Source organism: Macrotis lagotis, chromosome 2, assembly GCF_037893015.1.
Source record: "Macrotis lagotis isolate mMagLag1 chromosome 2, bilby.v1.9.chrom.fasta, whole genome shotgun sequence".
Classification (NCBI taxonomy): domain Eukaryota; kingdom Metazoa; phylum Chordata; class Mammalia; order Peramelemorphia; family Peramelidae; genus Macrotis; species Macrotis lagotis.
In genome coordinates, this window is record NC_133659.1 from 157,597,759 (window position 1) to 157,618,303 (window position 20,545).

General features: G+C 43.1%; 2 protein-coding genes across 3 annotated transcripts in view; one reads left to right on the top strand and one right to left on the bottom strand.

Moving 5' to 3' along the window:
* Nucleotides 1-387: 387 nt before the first annotated feature.
* NCSTN (nicastrin) lies at nucleotides 388-17,801 on the bottom strand. 2 transcript variants are annotated; one of them, XM_074223082.1, is made up of 17 exons: nucleotides 17,315-17,801; nucleotides 16,382-16,486; nucleotides 12,353-12,476; nucleotides 11,846-11,964; nucleotides 11,291-11,436; nucleotides 9,768-9,918; nucleotides 9,298-9,404; nucleotides 8,803-8,955; nucleotides 7,907-8,011; nucleotides 7,600-7,677; nucleotides 5,836-6,008; nucleotides 4,455-4,557; nucleotides 4,101-4,193; nucleotides 3,643-3,730; nucleotides 3,252-3,406; nucleotides 2,788-3,000; nucleotides 388-1,746 (listed from the first exon to the last, which is right to left on the bottom strand). In XM_074223082.1, exons 1-17 carry the CDS (start codon nucleotides 17,784-17,786, stop codon nucleotides 1,624-1,626), a joined length of 2,508 nt encoding a protein of 835 aa, XP_074079183.1. In that variant the 5' UTR covers nucleotides 17,787-17,801; the 3' UTR covers nucleotides 388-1,623. The 2 variants fall into 2 exon arrangements, with proteins under 2 accessions (XP_074079183.1, XP_074079182.1); XM_074223081.1 differs by having other exon boundaries at nucleotides 9,298-9,407.
* Nucleotides 17,524-20,545, top strand: part of COPA (COPI coat complex subunit alpha) — a 40,116-nt gene continuing 37,094 nt past the window's right edge. Inside the window, exon 1 of the mRNA XM_074223080.1 lies at nucleotides 17,524-17,650. Within this exon, the coding sequence (XP_074079181.1) occupies nucleotides 17,611-17,650 (40 nt within the window). The 5' untranslated portion in view covers nucleotides 17,524-17,610. The remainder of the gene's footprint in view (nucleotides 17,651-20,545) is intronic.

The window sequence follows — 20,545 nt, forward strand, 5'->3', positions numbered from 1 at the left end:
AAAGTCCATGCCCCCTCCCACCAAGGTATGAATGAGACCTGTCCTCTTCTTTGAGGACCCAACCCCCTTTGCTGGCACCCAATTGCTCCCCTGCTCCCTGAGGCTGCCAGCAGGATGAGGGAGCTTATTGCTCCATCCACTGGGAGACCTGTTGGCCAAGGGAGGCGCAGAACTGGCCCAGATGATGGAGGCAGCTGTGTGCATCTCCCGCCAGCACACAGCTTTCTCAGCACAAAGCTGGGGAGGGGGTGGGGGGGAAGCAGCAGGATACCCAACATTTTCCAGTCCCACCATTATGCTCCCCCACCCTCTCCCACCCTAGGGATGAAAGTGGTGGTGATGAGTTTTCTCATCAGAGAGAGAACAAATAGAATTGGGGACAGTAAATGAGTAATTCTTCTTTACTTTCATATTAGAGATATGGGATCAGTGATGTGGGGATAAGACAAAACTCCTGTTATCTCCTCCCCTTCCTGTCAATCAGTGGTTCAGCCATGTCTTACTTTTTGTGACTCATTGTGCCAATGCTGTTTGCAGGGTTTTCTTGGCAAAGATATAGTAGTTTAGCATTTCTTTCTCCAGTGGAATAAGGCAAACAGTGTCAAGTGATTTGCCCAGGGTCACCCCAGCAATGTAAGTATCAAGGCCAGACTTGAACTCAAGGGAGATGAATCAGTCTAACTCCAGGCCCAGTGCTCTGAGCACAATGGGGCCACCTAGCTGCCTCCCTGAGCAGACCATCATGCACTTCCAATAGTCCAAACAAACACATGGCTGGAAATGAGGCGAGGTAACTAAGGAGTTTCATGAGCATCCAAGGCATCAGTTCATAGTTTACTCTCTCTCTCCCCAAACTTCCATCCTTTCCTCTGTTCTTACTCAAAAGTATAATCCCAGGGACTCTTCAGACCCTCAGAGAACAGTAAACAGTGGTCTCACAGTCAGGAAAAGTCTCAGGTTCCTTAAGTTATTACCTCAACCTCACTGAAGAAGGAGGCCTGAAAGAATAAGGTTCAGGCTACATGGGATAATCTCTTTTAATGAAATTGACTATTTATATATGTACAAAACCAACAACAAAAGATATTACAATTTAAGAAAAAAACTGACCATGACTGGTCAGAGAGGGAACCCCCACCCTGTGGCACTCCAACCCCAGATTTGCCATCTAGGGGCTGGGAAGTACACTGGGAAAGAGGCATCAAGCTCAGCCCACGAGGATTTCTTTCCATCCTGGCTTAGAACCACATAATTCAATGCAAGAATTCCCTCCTTTCACTCCCCTTATTCTTGGCAGGGGAGTAGTGGGTAAGGGAAAAGGGTAAGGAGAGAAGAAGAAAGGCAGGAAGCAAGAAAGGAAAGTTACAGGAGACAGTAACCTCCTTTTGTATTTCCAGATTGGGGGAGGATGGAAAGGAAGAAAATTGGAGGAAGACAAGGGAGGTAATATTTGTCTGCTTGTCTGTCTCTTGTGTAGGACAGTTCCGCTCCTGCCCATTAGACTCAGTCTGACCTGGGCCAGGGAGTTTCCAGTGTCGACCTAGTGGTTTGTGCCCTGGATGGAGACTGGCCATCCAGGAAAGGATTTAGGGAACTGACAGGGAGGTACTTGGTCTCCCATCCTTAGTAAGATACAGCTCCTGGCTCTCGAGGGGTGGTGAACAGGATATCAGCTTTGGCATTGATGAAGTAGGTAACGATGAGAGAGACAAAGAGGATGCTGAGGCCCACAATCAGGGTGACAAACTATATGGGAAGAGGTCAAGGAGACAGAAAAGACAATCAGAATTAAGTGCAGCATGAGGAAGTATGCTCTAGGTTGGGAGCTAGGACACAGGATGTTTGGTCTTCATGCAAAATCTCAAAGCACTCTCTGTGATCTCTTCAATCTGGAATTTATAAACTGGGATAGATTAATTCTTGCATTTCATTCTAATCTCAATTAGATTATTAACTACTGAAGCAGAGACATGGTTTATACCACTTTAAAAATATTAAATAATTAACTATAGATCTCAAGGATCATAGATTAAACTACTTACGAGCTAAAAGAAAGCTTAGTTTAGAGCAAAGTTTCTTTACCCAGAATCTGTGTATTTGCTTTTGGAGTTTTTTAGTGAATTTGCTTTTTAAAAATATTTTGATATCTGTATTTCAATATAATTGGTTTCCTTTGTAACCCTATGTATTTCCAATGTTTAAAAATATTATTCTGAGGAAGGATGCATAGGCTTTACCAGATTGCCAAAGAGGACCACAACATAAAAAAGGTTAAGAACTCCTGGCTTAGAGACTTCCTAGTTCAATTCCCTCATTTTCCAGGAACTGAGGCCCATAGACATATAGTGATATGTCCAAAGTCAGAATAATAAGTGACAAAACAAAATAAAATAATATAACTAAAGGTCAAAGCCTCTAGCTCCAGACTCAATGATCACTTCTGTCAATCTTTTGAGACAAAGATATCTCAGACAAGATTCACCAGCATTATCTCTAGAGAGTTTCACTATGGAGGCAAACTAGTGTTATGTGTGAGAATGAAATTTCATCTGGGACTAGCAATGAAAATTCTTTCCCAATTGGATAAGGTGGCCAAATATATAGAGATATAAGAGGAGCTGTTAGGAAGAAACAGTGACCCTAACTACTGTTAAGGGGGAAGGTGATATATTTTCCTTCACACTGACATATTGCCCCCCAAAAGCAAAGAGAGGATTCATCTCTCTCCTTGTTCTGCTCTGAACCTCTAGTATTCACCACCCTCAGCCCAAGTCCTCAGATTCTCACCTCAAGTTCCTTACTAGCTACAAGGAAAATGCGGGCACGGATGTCTTTCCAGCGGCTTTCTGTCCAGGTGGAGTATTCAGAGGATCCCCACTGCTGCAGCTCAAAGGCAGGAGACACAGCCTTGGCCAGTCGGGCTGTGGAGCGCACACACTGCGACAGCCTACCTGTTCCATTGGGGTCCTCAGGGCCTTGGACCCATGCATACTCATACAGCTACACATGGAACAAGAACCCACATTGAAATCTGCCATATCCTTTGACCCTTGCACCAGATTCTCCCCTCTGAATAGTCAATCCTTTCTCCACCCCCACCCCCACTCCAAGCCAATTGGGGATTTGTTCAATGTCTGTACATTCCCTCTAATAACCAAATTCAACCTGCTTGGTCCTATAATGAAAACAGAGGTCCATCTATGACAAGATAAAGTCCTTCATAGCATCCCTGAACCCCCATTTCCACTTACATCCTTGTTTGCATCTTGGGCCTTCTTTGGATCCTGGCACTGCTCCCGGGTAAGATTGACCACAGTGCCAGTCAAGTTTGCCAGCACATACTGCACCACATAGGTGGTGTTAATGGGACTGGAAACAGCGATGTAATGCTGGAGGGGCCCATCTCCTGATTGAGAGGGTGAGAATTGGGGAGAAGAAGATTAGGTAGGATATAAAGAATGAAGACAGACCAGAAAAAATTCAAATGGACGGAAAGGAGAAAGAAAGAGTTGGGGAAGAGCAAGGAAGGAAAACAACAGTAATGGAAAGGGAGAAAGATGGAATCAAGACCAGAGCAATCAAAATAATCCCACCTCCCTGCTTTCTTTGCTCAAAAATCTCATCCTTGCCTCCACTGCTTACCCAGAAAGATCTTCAAGTCCTGCCTGATAACTGACTGGAACCAAGAGTTGTTGGCTTTAATCAGGAACCCATAGAGCAAGCGAGAGACCTGAGATTAAGAAGAGAGAGGGTCCTGTCAGTTAAATTCCAGGGATGAGTGTGGGAAAAAGAGGGGGAAATCATAAAATCTACCACTGAGGACAGGGAGAAGTTTGGTCAGATGGATTCTAGAAGTAAAAAACCTCTATCTGGCTGGCACATAAGAAATGGGAGTGAAGTCTTTATGGATGCTCCCTAAGGAAATGTGTCATGAGTCCTCACTGGCAGAAGCCAGACCATCTGAATCCTGAGACTCTGGGGGAACATGCAGGGGGTGGTGAGGGACAGGGGGCAGCCTGCTGTGTAAACACACAGAGACAGAAGGGAGGGGTGGAAGAGCCCTGGGACTTTGCCAGGACTAGAGCCCCATCTGCTCTTACCGTTATTGGATCAGCCTCAACAGCGGTGTGGTTAGTTCCTCCTGCTAGCTGGTATAGTGCACGTCCCAGCACTGTGGCCACAGCTGCCAAGGACTGGAGAAGATTGAGAGGAGAAATGCGGTGACCAAACTTACCTTTCTTCTCCTCCCTTCCCTACCTATACCCCAAGCATTGAAATCTTAATTCACCTTCAACCCGAATTTCTGTGTTCTTTTCCCACTATGACCAATGACCTTATTCCAGCAGTGGTACTCTCTCTCCCCTTCTTGACAGACGTACTAGATTCTTAGTGCTCTACAGAATGCCAACTGACATCCCCATTTGCCCTATATATCCTTCCCAGAGTTGAGTTACCTTGGCTGTGTCAGTCACAAAGTTCATAGCTTCATCAGGTGTAAGAGATGCAGGATACTTCAGACCAATGTTTTCTGGGGTATCATAGATGCTCTGGTAATACCTGTCAGGAGGGGACAGTCTGAGTGTGGGTGCTTTTGTACAAAGGCTACCCATTATCCCTCAACTTGACTCAATGGTCAAATAATTCACTTTTCCTTTCCCTGAGAGGAGATGTATTGCCAAATAAAGATAGTCTGCTGAAGTCAGGGAGAAGATATAATAGGCTAATAGCACAGCAAGAAGAATTTTAGTGAAACAGAATGGACTTCCTGACCACAGAGTTGGAAGATTTGGAAATGGGAAAATGGCAGATTCTAGAAGACAGACAAGACCCCTGCCAATCTGAGGAATTTAGAATTATTACAATGCTACAGAAACATTTCATTACAATCATATGAACTTAGTAGTTTGTTAGGGCCTCTAGCCCTCACCATTAGTAAAAGCCTTCATCTACTCACAGAACTAAATCAGTCTGATAAAAATGTGCAAAACATGTGCCAATCCACAGATAAGCTATCAGTCCAAGGAGTGAATGAGGGTCATGGAAGTGACAAAGGAAATTCATTCTTTGCCAGTTCTGACCCTGAGAAAGGGACAGAGGAATCCTGGCTAGGCTGGGCTCTCCATCTAAGAGGGCTCTGGGACCAACTTTTTCTCTATACCTCAAAACTCAATTTGACCTGTTGGGAAGTTAGGGGAAAGATTCAAAGTTAAAAGAAAAAGCCAATCTCAATTGTTTGCCTAACAAGTGGTGGTTGCATTTGTAGGTAGGTATTGTATTGGATAGAGGGTTATCATCATCATCATCATCATCATCATCATCATCATCATCAGTAATAGGATGTGGGAGTCAGGGAGCAGAGTGAAGGAAGTCAAATAAAGCTCCCTAGTCATGGCCATTTAACAACCTCTGCTTCCCACCCAGTTGTGTGGGACTCTCAAATGTGGCACTACTCAAATAGCCCCCAATTACTATCCCTCTCCCCCAAATCACTCCACTGTGCTCCTGCTTGGGCTGCTGCCCTCTACTGGTGGGTCTAGGGAACACAGATCTTTAGAGAGTGTTGAAATACTGCCTCAAGGAGCAGGAAGGTGAAGCTCAAGGTGACAAGGAGAATTAGCGTGATTACTAGAGGAAAGTACCTGAAAGGAGAACTTGCAACTCATCTACTAAGCTGAGGATCTTGGTAAACCTAATCATAGGTTAGAGGCCATGAAAGAATACAGGATCACTCCCAAGCACAAAAAAGGCCAAATTCTCTTCCCCCTTTTCTTGGGTCCTTGAATCCAGACTACTTTTCTGAGGTAAATGGAGAATAGGGCAAGAAGTACTGGTTACCTGTTATAAAAGGAGCCAGGGTGGTCAGTAAGCACAACACCAGAGATGTTTTGGCTATGGAGAAATCTCTGAAAAGAAGATGGTGGAAGAGAATTTTGTGGGTTTGCCTCCTGCATTGTCACATTAGGGACACCAATGCTGCTATTCTTCAGTATGGTCAGGAGATTCTGGACCTAGAGAGTGGGAAGTGAGAGGTAGGAGAGAAGAAAGAGAGACAAGTTGGTAGGAATCAGAGAATATGAGCAATAGAAAAGATCTCTGAAGCTATCTAGCCTAACCTATCCCAAACAGAAAGAGAATGAAAAGCAAGACCTCCTAAATGTTTAGTAAAAGCCCTTAGTCTAGTCAGGCAGCTAGGTGGCACAGTGGATAAAGCACCAGCCCTGGAGTCAGGAGTACCTGGGTTCAAATCCGGTCTCAGACACTTAATAATTATCTAGCTGTGTGCCTTGGGCAAGCCACTTAACCCTATTTGCCTTGCAAAAAACCTTAAAAAAAAAGCCCTTAGTCTACCCACAGAACTAAATCAGTCTGATAAACCAATATTAGATCAGACCCACCAGTGGTGTGGATAGGTCCCCCTGCTAGCTGGTATAGTACATGTGCCAGCACTGTGGCCACAGCTGACAAGGACTGGGGAAGATTGAGAGGAGAAATGGGGTGACCCATTTCAGTTTGGACAGCCCTTATCTTGCTGCTATATTCAATCTGTCCAGACCTGATGGTATATTCAGTTGGGATAATTTAGGGCTGAACTCCTCTAGCCTCCTAAGGCCAAGACATTCTGGATATTTTTCCATTTTACAGAGAAGGAAACTGAGATGCAGGAAGAGCAGAACTGGTTCTGAGCTCCAGGCAGAGCCCAGAATGAAACCCAAGCAATATTTGCTTCTAATCCTGCATTTCCAAACATCATCATCATCATCATCATCATCATTGTCATCAAACATCTATTGAGCACCTGCTATATGTTAAGTACCATAATAATTCATGGGGAGTCAAAGATTCAGGCCTCACCCTTGAAGGGATAATCATTGGACTGGAAAACAGGATACAAACATAAAGGTATAAATACAAAGAAGGATATGCCAAATGCGAAGAGAGAGGCAAAGAGAACCAAGGAAAGTATGACCAACAACTGGGCCAGTCATGAAAAGCCCTAAGACAATGTAATTTGAGCTGTGATTTAAAGGCAAGCTAAGACTTAAATAAACTGAGAGGAAAGGGAGGCAATCCCAAAGAGGATAAATAGCCCACCTAGCCTTGATCCAAGTTTGAGAAAAGAAGTTTTCAAGGTTGGACACTTAAGGCAATAAGAGAAGGCAATGAACAGCTCCTCAGAAAGGGAGTTAAGTAGATCTGTCCTCATCCAGGTAGCCAGTTACTATGCAAATGCATTGGCCATTCTCCCCCCAGATTGACATTAGTAGGTAATCAATCAATTAGAAAGTTCCTACTGTGTGCCAGGATAAAAAGACAATGAATGAAATAAACTCTAATCAAAGGAGTTTACATGGTAATGGAAGAAGATAAGAATACATATATTAATTCATAAAACATAAATGTTAAGTAAAAAATACAAATATATACAAAGTTGTTAAAGACAAGGTAGTTTGGGAGGAAGGGTGGGCACCAGGAATTGGAGGAGATCAAGAAAGGCTTCATGCAAAAGATGGTCTTTAGTCTTTTATCCTCTCCACCTATGTCTCCAGGAGCAGGTGGCTGCTGTATGTTAAGCAGTGTGAACAGGGAAGATGATGTTACCTCATAATAGATGGAGTCATTTCTCTGAGACATGGGGTCTGTGTGCATCCACAAGTCTGAAGAATTCCTCAAGGCTACCTATGGACAAAGAATAAGAGTCAGCAGCACAACCTAACTTTTAGTTAGGACCCCTGCCCAGGAAAGAAAAGATATGTACCAGGTTAGGAGACCTGAAGAAGAATCCAAAAGACAAGGGATCAACAGGGAAGAGACAATGTTTGAGGGAAATAGGAGAAAGGGAGCAGACATGAAAGTGCACATCAAGCAAAGAGAAGATGGGGCAGGGTGGGGGGGGGGAGCAACACACCTGTCCAAGTTCCACGAATGAGTGTATATTCTCCAATTGGACAGGAAACTTGCCCTTTTCCATGTCATACACCATCCGGGAGCTACCAATGTAATCAAAAGTCTCCTGTGGAACAGAAGTGGGAGGGGATGAAAAGTGTTGTTTAGAAAGGGAAGCTACAAGGAGTACAAATGGTCACAGCCCCAGTTTGTTCCTTAAGTCACAGGACTTCTGAAGCATCAGCTCAACCTAAGGTCAGCTCAAACAGCAATGAGACTCTGCAGCTGCCCTCACATCAGCTCTATCAGGGGAAGCATGACCCTCACTTGGATGGGTCCCAGGACAAGATCTAAAGCCAGAAGAAGTCCAGTGAAGGAAGAGGAAGCCACAGGGGAGCTCTTAGAAAAATATCAGCTGTGAAGTATCTGATTTTTCACCCCCCTACTTCTTGCTGCCTCTGCCCCGACTGTCACCATCACCGTGTTCCACAGTCAGGCTAAAGCACCAGCAGTGAGAGCAACCTCAGGGTCACTAGGGAGAAGGAGCCAGCACATAAATTGAATCCAGAGAGGTTGGAAGAAATACTCTATCCTCAGACTTGTCAAATTCAATTTCCAATGAAAAACACAAAACCACCTAACACTAGGGTTTGAACGATTAGGGAGAAGGGCAGAGGCAAGGGAAGGAAGAAATAAAGCCATTCAAATATAACAAGAGTGCACCAAGTTTCCAAGGGCCTCCCAAGCTGATGTGACTTGTGAATGGGCACACACCAACTCAAGGAGGGACTGACATAGGCAATCACAGAATTGCCTGGTGACTGACATCCAAACACAGGGGTAGGACTCTCACCCCCTCCCCAGTCTAAAACTCAAATGTCTTAGAACATAAACCATTCTACCAGTCAGGGCCCTCACCCCTTGGAAGAAGACAAACATAACATTCCGGGGCAGAGCTGTCACATCTGGTGCCTTCTGCAGAGCTTCAGCCACAGCCAGCTGGGTGATGAAGGAACCAACAGCACTCTCAGCCCCAGGAGCCACATTCCAAAAGAATGAGCGACTGTCCAACTAGATATAGCAAAATGGAAAGAGAGAGGAGAAATTGTCAGCAGGACACCTTCCCCAAACTCTGAAAACATCTCCATTCAGGGTCCATAAACCCTGTCCTCTACTCAAGAGGACACATATTCTTTGTGCTAAGAATAAAACCAATAGTTCTATGAAAGGCTTCATCTACTAATTAGCACATTGCTTCCCTCGCACACCCTGCCTTATCTAGTAGAGTTGTCCTTGGTATTAAGATCTGATATTGTTAAGGGAAGTCGGCACCATGCCAATCAACTCCATCTTATACACCAATGAATACAGCTTCCCTGCCCCACACTCAATGGCTTCTAAATCAGTACCTACCCTGGTGGCAGCGATGATCACCTTGTCCCCAGGCTCTAATTTCCCAGATGCATTCAAAGGATTCAATGTGTTCCATACGTTGAAGTCAGCCAGGGGGTCACAGACAACTTCTGGAGGGGACAGAGATTATCTGGGATGGGGAGGTGGGGCACAAAGGAAACAGGGAAGGCTCCTTTGACCAGATCCTCCATCTCTTTCAGGTCTTTTTCTCTGACATACTCCACCCCCTACTTCTTACTACCATTATAAAAAAGTATAAAATGTGCAAAATAGTTTTGGAACTATTCATGTTGATTGAATTTGATATTGATACTGATATTGATTAGAGCTGCTAAACTCTGTACCATTTCGCTCTCTGAATAAAATCTTCCAGTAATACCTTGCTGGGTTAGGGTTATTTTCTTTCATCCACTCCTGCATGTCCACTATTTTTTGCTTTGACCAACCCTGTCCCCAGGCTCCAGACCCACCTGGATTGATACTGAATGTGCTCTGGATAGCACTACGCCGCATGCAGGTGACTGTGCTGGTGACAGCGTGCATGTGTGAAAAAAGCTGCATTGCACATAGTGGGTAGGCTGGGGCAGATCCATTCACTCCCTGGTTGTGGTCCCAATAGCACTGAAGAAAAGAGAACCATAGAAATAAAGGGTCAAAGCTAGTTAGCTGTTCCAAAGATGAGCTCCTTTGACTCACAAGAAAAGTACTCTTTCCTGCATGTTTAGAAAAAGCTCTCCCAGATGCTACTGTTGTTTATCCTTCCTTTTTCAAAAGGGCCAGTGATTCATAGGATAATGTCTTGACTTGCTCATGGACTAGATTTAAATGAGGCAAACTTATACAAAGTTGTCAGCCTCACTCTCTCTTCCAGAATTATCAAAGTTCAATAACAAAACAAAAGTCAAGACAGCTGGTGATGGACCAGGAGGCAGTGTCTTCTATGTCTGACCAAGCTCAAAACATTCCATAGCACCTGTTTCAGCCACCTTCAGGGTGATTACAACAAATTGCTCTCATCCACCCATTCTGCCAGGAAAGGCTTTCACTCCCCCTAACTCACTGACAGACCATTGGGTTTGAGGTCTATCAGTCACCCTCATGTCAATTTAGTTCTCTGTTAGGATGACATCATCTACCCAAGGTCACCCAGGTTCTAAGGGTTCTCATGATTCTGGGTCTCCTGTCCTGTTGGCCATTTATCGGCTTGATATCAAACTCCATACTATGAAGTAGTCATCATTAACATGATTTTGTACTGGTAGGATTAGATTTTGGTAGGATAGATAGGCAGGGTAGGATAGATAGATTTTGAGGATCTGATTTTGGAACAATGAATATATACAGAAGCCAAGAACAGTATCCCATTGTTTGTTAATCTCAAAGATCTCAGCAAGAAATGACCTCTCAGATCGATGGACAGAAGAGTTAATGAAGAAAGGAGATAGGGAGGTTCATACAAGCTGGAGCATGCACAGTGGCCACGCTTTAAGATTCTAGCCTGGGCCAGGAAACCTTGTCATTATTGATGCCAGGTCCCAGAGGCTATTGGTTCAATCTGACTGGACTCACATGACAGAAATCCTTCCACTTCAGTTTTCCTAGCTTAGCTTAAGAGACCCCTGATTCCTATCTTCCACTGAGAGCTTTTTATTTCTAAAAATCTGCCCTCAGCTCCTATCCAACTTTAAGAAGTAAGACAGCAGGGATCATCTAGAGTAGAAGAGGTCAGAAAGAAGGAGTACACACTTTGGGGGTCTTTCTTGATACATTCAATAGCCCAAAAGATTAAAAAATTTAACACACATTTACTAAGCATCCATACTCTGCAAAAGACTGTGCTAGACACCAAGGGAAATATAAAGTTAAAAGTTAAATAAGACACAATGCTTCAGGAATGGGAGAATATTTATGTTCTTTGAACCATTCTTAGGCCAACATAAAATGCAAGAGGGGAAAGGAAAGGGAGAGGAAAAGAGACAGGATACATCATTACCTGTTTGATAACCTGTGTTTCATTCTCATCTTCTAGCAGAAAGATGGGGAAGTCAAAATCCTCATAGGCTAACCCATTGCCAAGTGGGTTCCACTTTAGTTGCTTGCAGTGGGCATACTCTGACCCAAAGGAGTTGGAGTAAATACCTGGAGGGAAAAGGAACCCATTACTGGAGGTGGAGGAGTGTGATATATCATACAATAGATCTTGAAAGTTTAATGTTCATGGGAACAGGCACAGTTGCCAAAATGGAACCATGGTACCAGAAGGACCCAAGCTATCCAGCCTGAAATCTGAGTGTCTTGGGAATAGGATGGATGGTAAAGATGAAGCAACATTGGCTTCTACAGAGTAATTAGTTGGTCATTCAGGTGAACAAACAGATAAACAAATCTAACACACCATATTTCTCACACAAGACAACAATCATAAACAACACAGATACATTCATATGCCTTCACTTTAATGATCTTCTTGGGGGCAACAAATGAGCTTGTCAATGGCATTCAAAAAATAAGCCGTGAGTGATGGCTCCTGAATTTTTGAGGCTCTTACCAAATCCATCATTAGGACACTCAACACTGGGAGAGAAACCTTCTACAGGGCTTGGCTTGGTGAGAGTCACTGCAAGACCAGAGATGCGTTGGGTTCCCTTCAACTTCTCCATCAGTTTCCTAGAAAAAGAAGAAATACTGGAATAAGGGAGAAGGGAAGAAGAAAGTGTTGGGCAATCCAACACCCATGCTTTTCTTTCTATGGAGAGCAATAAATATCTGATTGGATTAAGCCATTTCTTTCCTGTTTAGTCCTATTGTGAAATTCAACTCTAACCCTAATCCAGCTTTTCAGATTCTGGAGAATAATGATGGTTGCTATCCCTCTACCCAAACGGTGCCCAGTCAGATGAGAGTCTAGTATCCTGAAATGTTCTCTTTAAATCTAAATCATTTGCCAAAGGAGCCAACACCAGAAAAGTCAAGTATCATCTTTCAAAGTTAAGGGGGAGACTCCTATTTTCCTCTGGTTATTCAACTTTTCTAGGCAAGCTCATTTAGACCTCACCTGGTAAAAAGCTTGCCTTCCAGCAGTACCATATAGGGTGGGTTAGGGCCATCAGTTAGGACCCACTCCAGGTCTTCCTCCTCTTCTACCACATGGATCACTCCTGTGTTCCCACTAATGGAAGCTGTAGGGACCAGATGGAACAAAGTAAAGAACCTGGGATACATTCTGTAGAGCTCATTTCACTGGGCCAGCATGCAGTGAAACTCTCACAACAATTATAAGAGATTCACACAGGACAAAACTACAGGTTCTCACACAGCTTCATATACTGCTAGCTTCCCTCATCTGGAAACTAAGTTAAGCAGCCTGAAAGACAAATAGCTGGACACGGAGGAAGGGCATTGCTTGGTAAATAATGATCATAGTTGTCAGGCACTTAGAAAAAAACTCTGATTTGAAGAGCACTGTAAACAAGAGTAGTAAAACATGGATCTATTTGGCCTGAAAAATCAGGGAGTGCTGCAGAACAAATAAAGAAAAATATGATACAACACAATGTTAATTTTTGGTCTTAAAAGTTAACATGTAGGGGCGGCTAGGTGGTGCAGTGGATAGAGCACTGGCCCTGGAGTCAGGAGTACCTGAGTTCAAATCTGGCCTCAGACACTTAATAATTACCTAGCTGTGTGGGCTTCGGCAAGCCACTTAACCCCATTTGCCTTGCCAAAAAAAAAAAAAAAAAAAAAACCTAAAAAAAAACACAAAAGTTAACGTGTGTAAGTAATAGTCCGTTTCTAGTTGAGTTCGACTTGTAGATCACTCTAGTTGTACTATGTGTAACCTGGGGAAAGAGAAAGGGATGTTGGCTATGAAAAGATTAGCAGCTCCTGCTTTAATTAGGCCTGGGGAAAAGAAAAATTACTAGATTCTACTCTGGGGAGCATCCCTGGTTCATTGTATGCTTAACCTCTCTGAGCAATCAACAGTAATCAGCTGAACTGCTCCCTAACCATCTCTCCATGCAGGAACAAACTTATGAAAAAGAAACCTGTACAACACTTTTGAACTCCCTGGGGGAAGGAGTCCAATAAACACAGGTGATTGCTATCAGTAAACCAATACAGTCTTTCACTATTTCCCCTGAGGATTATCATGTTAGCAATCCTTATTCAAGAGGGTGTAGCCTGCTTCAAAGGTAGATGAACTTGAAAAGGGAGACTTTAGACTAGCCCAGAATGAAAAGGAAACAGGTTTCTAATGAGGAAATAGCCCGAGTCTTGCTCCTCCCCTTCCAATATTGCTGCTCAGCTTTGCTTATAATAGGACCATGCTTTCTATAGAGCTGTGGTAAGCATAGGCAGCATGACGATGTATCAGTGATAAAAATGGATTTAATAGAAAAGCCAGAACTTGGCTCATGGGAAATGGGGTTCAAGCCTCTATACTTAGGTTTAGAACTAAAACTGGGTTGGAGACTAACTGATCCACCACCCCTCAAATCCATGTTGGGTAAACCTAAAAGATTGTTTCCAGTATTGATCCTATAACTTAAGGGGTTGTCTGGAGCTAGCCAAACTAGTTATTGCAATCATGCAACAAAACATTAATTAGCTGACCAAAGACAGGGCAGGTTGATTTTGGGAAAACAGCACATTAGTAATTCAGGAATCTCAGTACAGTCCTGCCCAATTGAACAGGTCCTTCATCAAACAGTGACATGGTATCCTAACTGTCCTAGATGTTTTAATCCACAGCAGAAAGCTGCTGAAACCAAAATACCTATTCCCTATATTCTACAAACACCAAGCTTATCTTTCTGAGTTTAAAGTGATATTCTCACTGAACCTCAAATCTTCCATTTAAAGAAAAGGGATCACTTTTATCATTTTTATGGAAAGAACAGAAATAAAATAATTTGTTCAAGACCACATAATATATCAGAAAAAGTTTCTTACTAGACTCTCTCTGCTAGAACCCATCAGTAAAAGTCTAACTTCCTATGTCAAGAGGAAATGTGATGTACAGAAACAGGTACTCCTTTCAGAAAGAGAATCAAATTAGAGGATCACAGAAGTCAATCACCCCATCCTCTCCTCTGTGATATTCTTTCATGTAGGGCTTCTTAGAGGCACTTCATAATTCATCTCTTCTTCTGATAACAAGAGTTCCATGATTTCATTGATTCTCATGAATGACAACTAATTAGCATTCTCAGAATTTCTTCCTTATCAAACATACTGATGTCTACCTAAGACTATAAGAAAATCACTGAATAATAGACTAGCAGTCAAAAGATCATACATCTAGAACTGAAAGGAAATTCAGAGACCATCTAGAGAGAGCATTTATTAAATTCTGACTTATGCCAGGCACTTTGTAAGCACTTGAAATATAAATTCGAGTATGCAAGATAGTCACTGTCATGAAGAAACTTCCAATCTAGTCCAAACTCATTTTACAGATGAGGAAACTGAGGCTCAAGCAGGTTAAATGACTTGTTCATTGTCAAAAGTAAAGCAAGTATCATAGGTAGGATTTGAATCTAAGACTTCTATTCCTGAACCTCTTTCTATTGGACCATATTGTGCAGAAGAGAAATGAACTATTTCCAAAGAAAGAAATCAAGACTACCTATAATCACTTAGAAATTTACAAGCTTATTAATAATCTGGGGGAAAAAAAGGGAAATTAAGATAATCCTTAAGTAGTACTTCACAACCATCAAGTAGCAAAGATGTTAAAAGAGGAGAAAATCTAACCTTGCAAGTTATAGGAAGACAGGCATGATAATTCATTGACAGTGATGTTATAGACTGGTTCAACCATTTTAGAAAAGTTTGGAATTATATGAGAAGTTATTGTTTATTCCCTTTGACCCAGAGATTTAGTTGGGCCTACAGCTCAAGGAGCTTACTGATATAGCAAGAAAATACCTATATTTAAAAAAAAAATTTACAAGATTATTTGTGATAACAGAGAACTAGAAACAAAATATGTACTCAACAACCATAGAATAGGTAAATAAATTATATGTGAATTTAATGTTACTGAGCCTTAAAGAGTGACAAAGTAAAGAATCTGGAGAAATATGGAAGACGAAGTAAATCAGAAGTAAAAGAAAGGTAGATATCAATATACAGATATAAAAGAATTAAATAAGATATTTCTATAGAGATTATCTGTACACAGTGAACAATGAGATCATTAATATAAAGAATAGGTCAAAAACAATGATTTTGTGATACAAAGTTAAGATTTTTTTTAAAAAAATCAATAATCTTGGGGCAGCTAGGTGGTGCAGTAGATAAGAGCACTGACTCTGGAGTCAGGAGTACCTGAATTCAAATCCGACCTCAGAAACTTAATAATTACCTAGCTGTGTGGCCTTGGGTGAACCACTTAACCCCATTGCCTTGCAAAAAAAAAAATCAATAATCTTTCAGGGGGAGGGCATCCTCTATAAAGGGCTTATTTTAACTGGTTGCTAAAAAAAAAGATTTGCTGTGTCAAAACAAAATATAAGGAAGTCAAGAGGGCCTAAATTCAAATTTCTCCTCAGCCAGTTCTTACTAGATGTCTGACTCTAAGCAAGTCATTTAAACCCGACTGCCTCCAAGAAAAGAAAAAAAACCTAAAAAGCATCAGTGAATTTATTTTTTTTTTTGCAAGACAAATGGGGTTAGGGGTGGCTAGGTGGTGCAGTGGATAGAGCACCGGCCCTGGAGTCAGGATTGCCCATTGCCTTGCAAAAAACCTAAAAAAGAAAAAAAGATAAAAATAAAAGAAATAAAAAAGGCAAATGGGGTTAAGTGGCTCCTCCAAGGCCACACAACTAGGTAATTATTAAATGTGTGAGGCCAGATTTGAACTCAGGTCCTCCTCACTCCAGGGCCGGTGCTCCATCCACTGCGGCCGGGTAAATTTATTTTTTTTAAAGGATCAATGCAACAGTCTGATGTGACACCACTGATTTCCCTTCTTCCCTGTTCTTACTAGCTTATCCTTTGATTCCCAATTAACATGCAGTGTACCTAATAATAGAGGTGCTCGAATAATGGGAGCACTAAACATGAATTTCCAACTTACACTGGCAGCCAATCTGGTGAGTGGCATTGAGCAGGCGGACACAGGGAGCTGTTCTGTTCAAGGGGATGTAGATCTTCCTCTCCACGGAATTTGCTCGGCACAAACCTGAAGAGAAAGCAACAGGTGTAAGAAAGAAGCTTTTGAAAAAAGAGGGTCTGGAGCCCTTGGAGGCCAGCACAGTCAATGGGCCTGGACACTTCTTGAGCAGCCTCCCTAAGCCATCCATCTTGTTACGTGAAGGAAAGGCAGCTTCTCTGGTCTGTGGATCTCCGCTCAGTCGCATCCCCGATGGGGCAGCTTCTCCCGCCTCCCACAAAACCAGAGAAATGCACGGGGGTCGTTACCGGCCGCGGGGGGGCAGGGGGGCTGGCTCCCCCGGCAGAGGCCCTGGAACCAAGGGGAGTGCCGAGGTGGACGACCGGCTCGTTTTTAGGAGAGCACAAGCATTCCGGAGCCCTGGCCGGATTCCCGAGAGGGGAGGTGGAAGTGGAGGGAAGCCGGTTTACACACCCTCGAGCCGGACTCCACAGTGGGAAGGAGTGTGTGTGTGGGGGGTCTCCCTCGCTAGGTCCTGAAGTTCAAGGGTGCCCGAGAAGCGCCCCCCCCGCACACACACAGACACCCCAAATCTCCAGCTCCTGGAACCCGGCCTCAGCAGCTCTGACCAGCCGAGGGCTGCGGGCGTCTGTCTCCATCTACTTGGAGAAGCCGAGAGCCAGGGAGGGGAAGCATCCTTATCCCACGAGGCGAGACCCCCGGTCCGGGCGGGATGGGGGCTTTAAATCCTCGCGGAGGGCGGAACTCGTGTGTGGGGAACGCGGGGTAGGGGGGTTCGGAGCCGGCGGACGGAGCACCCAGGGGCAGGCAAGGGCGCCTGGGCGGTTTGGCAGCGAAGGGAAGCTTCCGGGGCCCCCGCGGGTGGGGAGGGCTCACCTGCCAGCAGAGGGACGAAGCAGAGGAGGAGGCAGGCTCGCCGGCCGCCGGAGGAGGCTGCTCCGCCGCCCCCCGCAGCAGCCATCTTGCCTGTCCGGGCCGCTTCCGCCTCCCGCCCCCTCCAGCCTGGCGGAGGCCTCTCTAGGCCGCTCCGCGGCCCGTCTCTCTGGCCTTCGGGCGGAAGTGCGAAGGGCGAAGGGCGCTTCCGGCCACGGCTGCGGGGCGGCGCTGACGTGGAGGAGGCCCGGGCCAGGCGGGCTGCGTTCGGGGCCGGGGCCGAGGCCGGACGGAGCAAGATGCTGACCAAATTTGAGACCAAAAGTGCTCGAGTCAAAGGTAGGGAAGGGGAGGAGGGTCGGGAGAGGGAGAAAGAGCGATTAGAGATCAGGGCCCTTTGTGACCCCGGGGTCCTCCACACCCCTTTCGGATCTGACCTCTTTTTATTACGTTCCTCCCTCCTCCCCTCCCCCATTCCCGGGTCCTTTCGCTATTCCGAGCACAAAATACAAAAGTATTTTTTTTTGGGGGGGGGTATTCGTATTCCCTGGGGGCACAACCTGCCTCATTCGTTTCTGTACCGGCCCCTAGTGACGCCACTTAACTAGAGTGCTTACTTGACTCCGGACTGCCCTCTTTCTCCTCCCTCCTCTTCCCTGGGCAGCTTTTTTCCTTTTGATTTCCTCTGAGAATGTGAAGTGATCGATAGGGCAGTGTTGCTAAGAGCTTCCCCGGCTTCGGCCCGTCCCGCCATGACTCGCAGAGAGCCTTTCGTCGCACTCTAGCTGTCACGCACTAGTATCCGAATCCGCATCAGGGATCGATTGGAATACAAGGACTGATCGCTTGGAGAGACTGCCTTGCCTTCATCATGATGCCTTCTGCCCCCAGACTGCCTTGTGTGTCTACTGGTAGAGGGCCTGGGCAGTCAGGAGAGATCTGAATTCAAATGTGACCCCTGACACTTACTAGCTTTGTTACTCTGGGCAAGTCATTCGACCTCGGATTGCCTTAGTTTTCTCTCCTGCATAATGGAGAAAACAATAACTCCTTCCTCAAAAAGTTGTTGTGAGGAGCAAATGAGGTCATATTCGGAGAACACACTTAGCACAGTGCCTGACACATACTTTTCTGGCATATATAAAGGCTTATTTCCTTTTCTCATTTTCCTCTCCTCCTTATATCTGTTCTTTGAAATTTGAAGATTTTTTTCTTAGGTTTTTGCAAGGCAAAGGGGGTTAAGTTGCTTGCCCAAGGCCACACAACTAGGTAATTATTAAGTATCTGAGGGCAGATTTGAACTCAGGATCTATCCACTGCACCACCTAGCCACCCTGAAACTTGAAGATTTTTAATAAAGATTGAAGACTTTTTATAAAGACCAACTAGGTGTGGAGATGGGAAGAGAAAGGGTATGCATCCTGGAATTCTGTCAGGGATTCCATAATAAAATATGAACAGGAAGGAAAAGGTAGAGGAGGACTTTGCAAGGACTTTGAAAATTAAATCCCATCTTTTAGGTTTAGTAAGAACTGGAACTATATGGGGTCATTCCTAGTTTCTCAGATTCTTATAAAGATCTTGATTTTCATAAAGTACATTTAAGGTTTTTATGATCTTTGGTGACAAGGAATTAGTTGTAGAAAAATAGAAAATATTCTGAACAAATAAATGTTACAAGAACTTTTGGATCATTAAAAAGTACAGAAACCCTTGGTGTACCATCATGATTTCTAGAGAAAGCATTGTAGGTAGAAATCCCATCCAGAGTGTTCAGCTCTTGTATATGACCAAAAGTAAGCCATCTGTTCCCCAAAGGCCTTATTTCTGAATAAATGAGAGCTAAAATATAACCATCTTTTTGACTTATCTGAAAAAAAGTATAATGAAGAGAGATAATATTACTAATAGCTTATCCTCTCTTACCTAATATAGCATATGCTGTGCTATATCTAGACTTGCTGTTCTTGGTACACAGTTGTATCTCCTTACCTCTGTGCCTTTATGTTAGCTCTACTTTTGACTAGAATGTTCACTCTCCTCAATTCCATTAGTAGAACCAACCCCCTTCAAGGCTTACCTCAGATAGCACTTCTTTCATTAGATCTTTCTTGATTCCCTTGTTCTAAATATCTACTGCCTTACCTCCATCAGTTGAAATATTTTCCTTCCTCCATTAAAATGAAAGTTTCTTGAGGACAAAGATTGTTTTTTATTTTTATATCCCCAGTACTTAGGATTGTGCAAGCAATTGATAAATGCTTATTGATACATTGATTACAGGCTAGATCACACAAAAACATTGGTCTATCAATAACTTTCAAACCCATTCATAATGTAGGTACATTATAAAAGATATAACCTATATTCTCCTATAAATTCATTACAAGTATGTCAAATGAGTTCAAATTGACATCAGGATCCAAAAAGATATTAACTGTCTGGAATGTTGCACAAAATCTGTCATAACTAATTCTTTTAAGGAAAATATAAAGTCCATTACTTAAATTTTTTTAAAATTAACCTTTAGTCAACTATGATAGACAATCATTTCTGCCATACAGTAATCAAACATGATACTAAAAAAGACTTATGATGGAGAATACTATCCATATCCAGAGAAGGAACTGTGAAGTTTAAATGTAGACCTAAGTTTACTATCTTCTATTAAAAAAAAAAAGTTGTCTTATGAATTATGTCATTTTTTTCTTGTTTGGTTGTGATTCTTTTTATATTACGTGATTAATATGGATTTATGTTTATCATGGTTATAGACATAGAAGCTATATTACATTGCTTTCTCTCAGGGGAAGGGGAGGGAGGAAAAAATCTTTAAAAAATGATTGTTTAAAACTACTATTATATGTAGTTGGAAAAATTAATAAAGAAATTAGACTATTTAAAGAAATAAAACACATGGGCTCTAAAAATAAATAAATATCATCATCAAAATCAACATTTTAAAAAATCAACCTTACAGGCTGAAGATGGAAAAAAGACATGACTAGGCAACAATTTTCTTATTTAAGCTCTTGGTTATTTAATGTATTACAAGCTCAGTTTGAAATTAATAGTATGATAATTATTGGGTCTTGAGGCAGCATTTAGAGGTATAATGTGCAGAATGAAGGTGATAATCCTGTTGATCTCTGACATGCTCAGAATACATCTAGAGTATGGCATTCCTTTTTTGTACATCACATTTCTTTTTCTTTTTTTTTTCATTATTTTTTG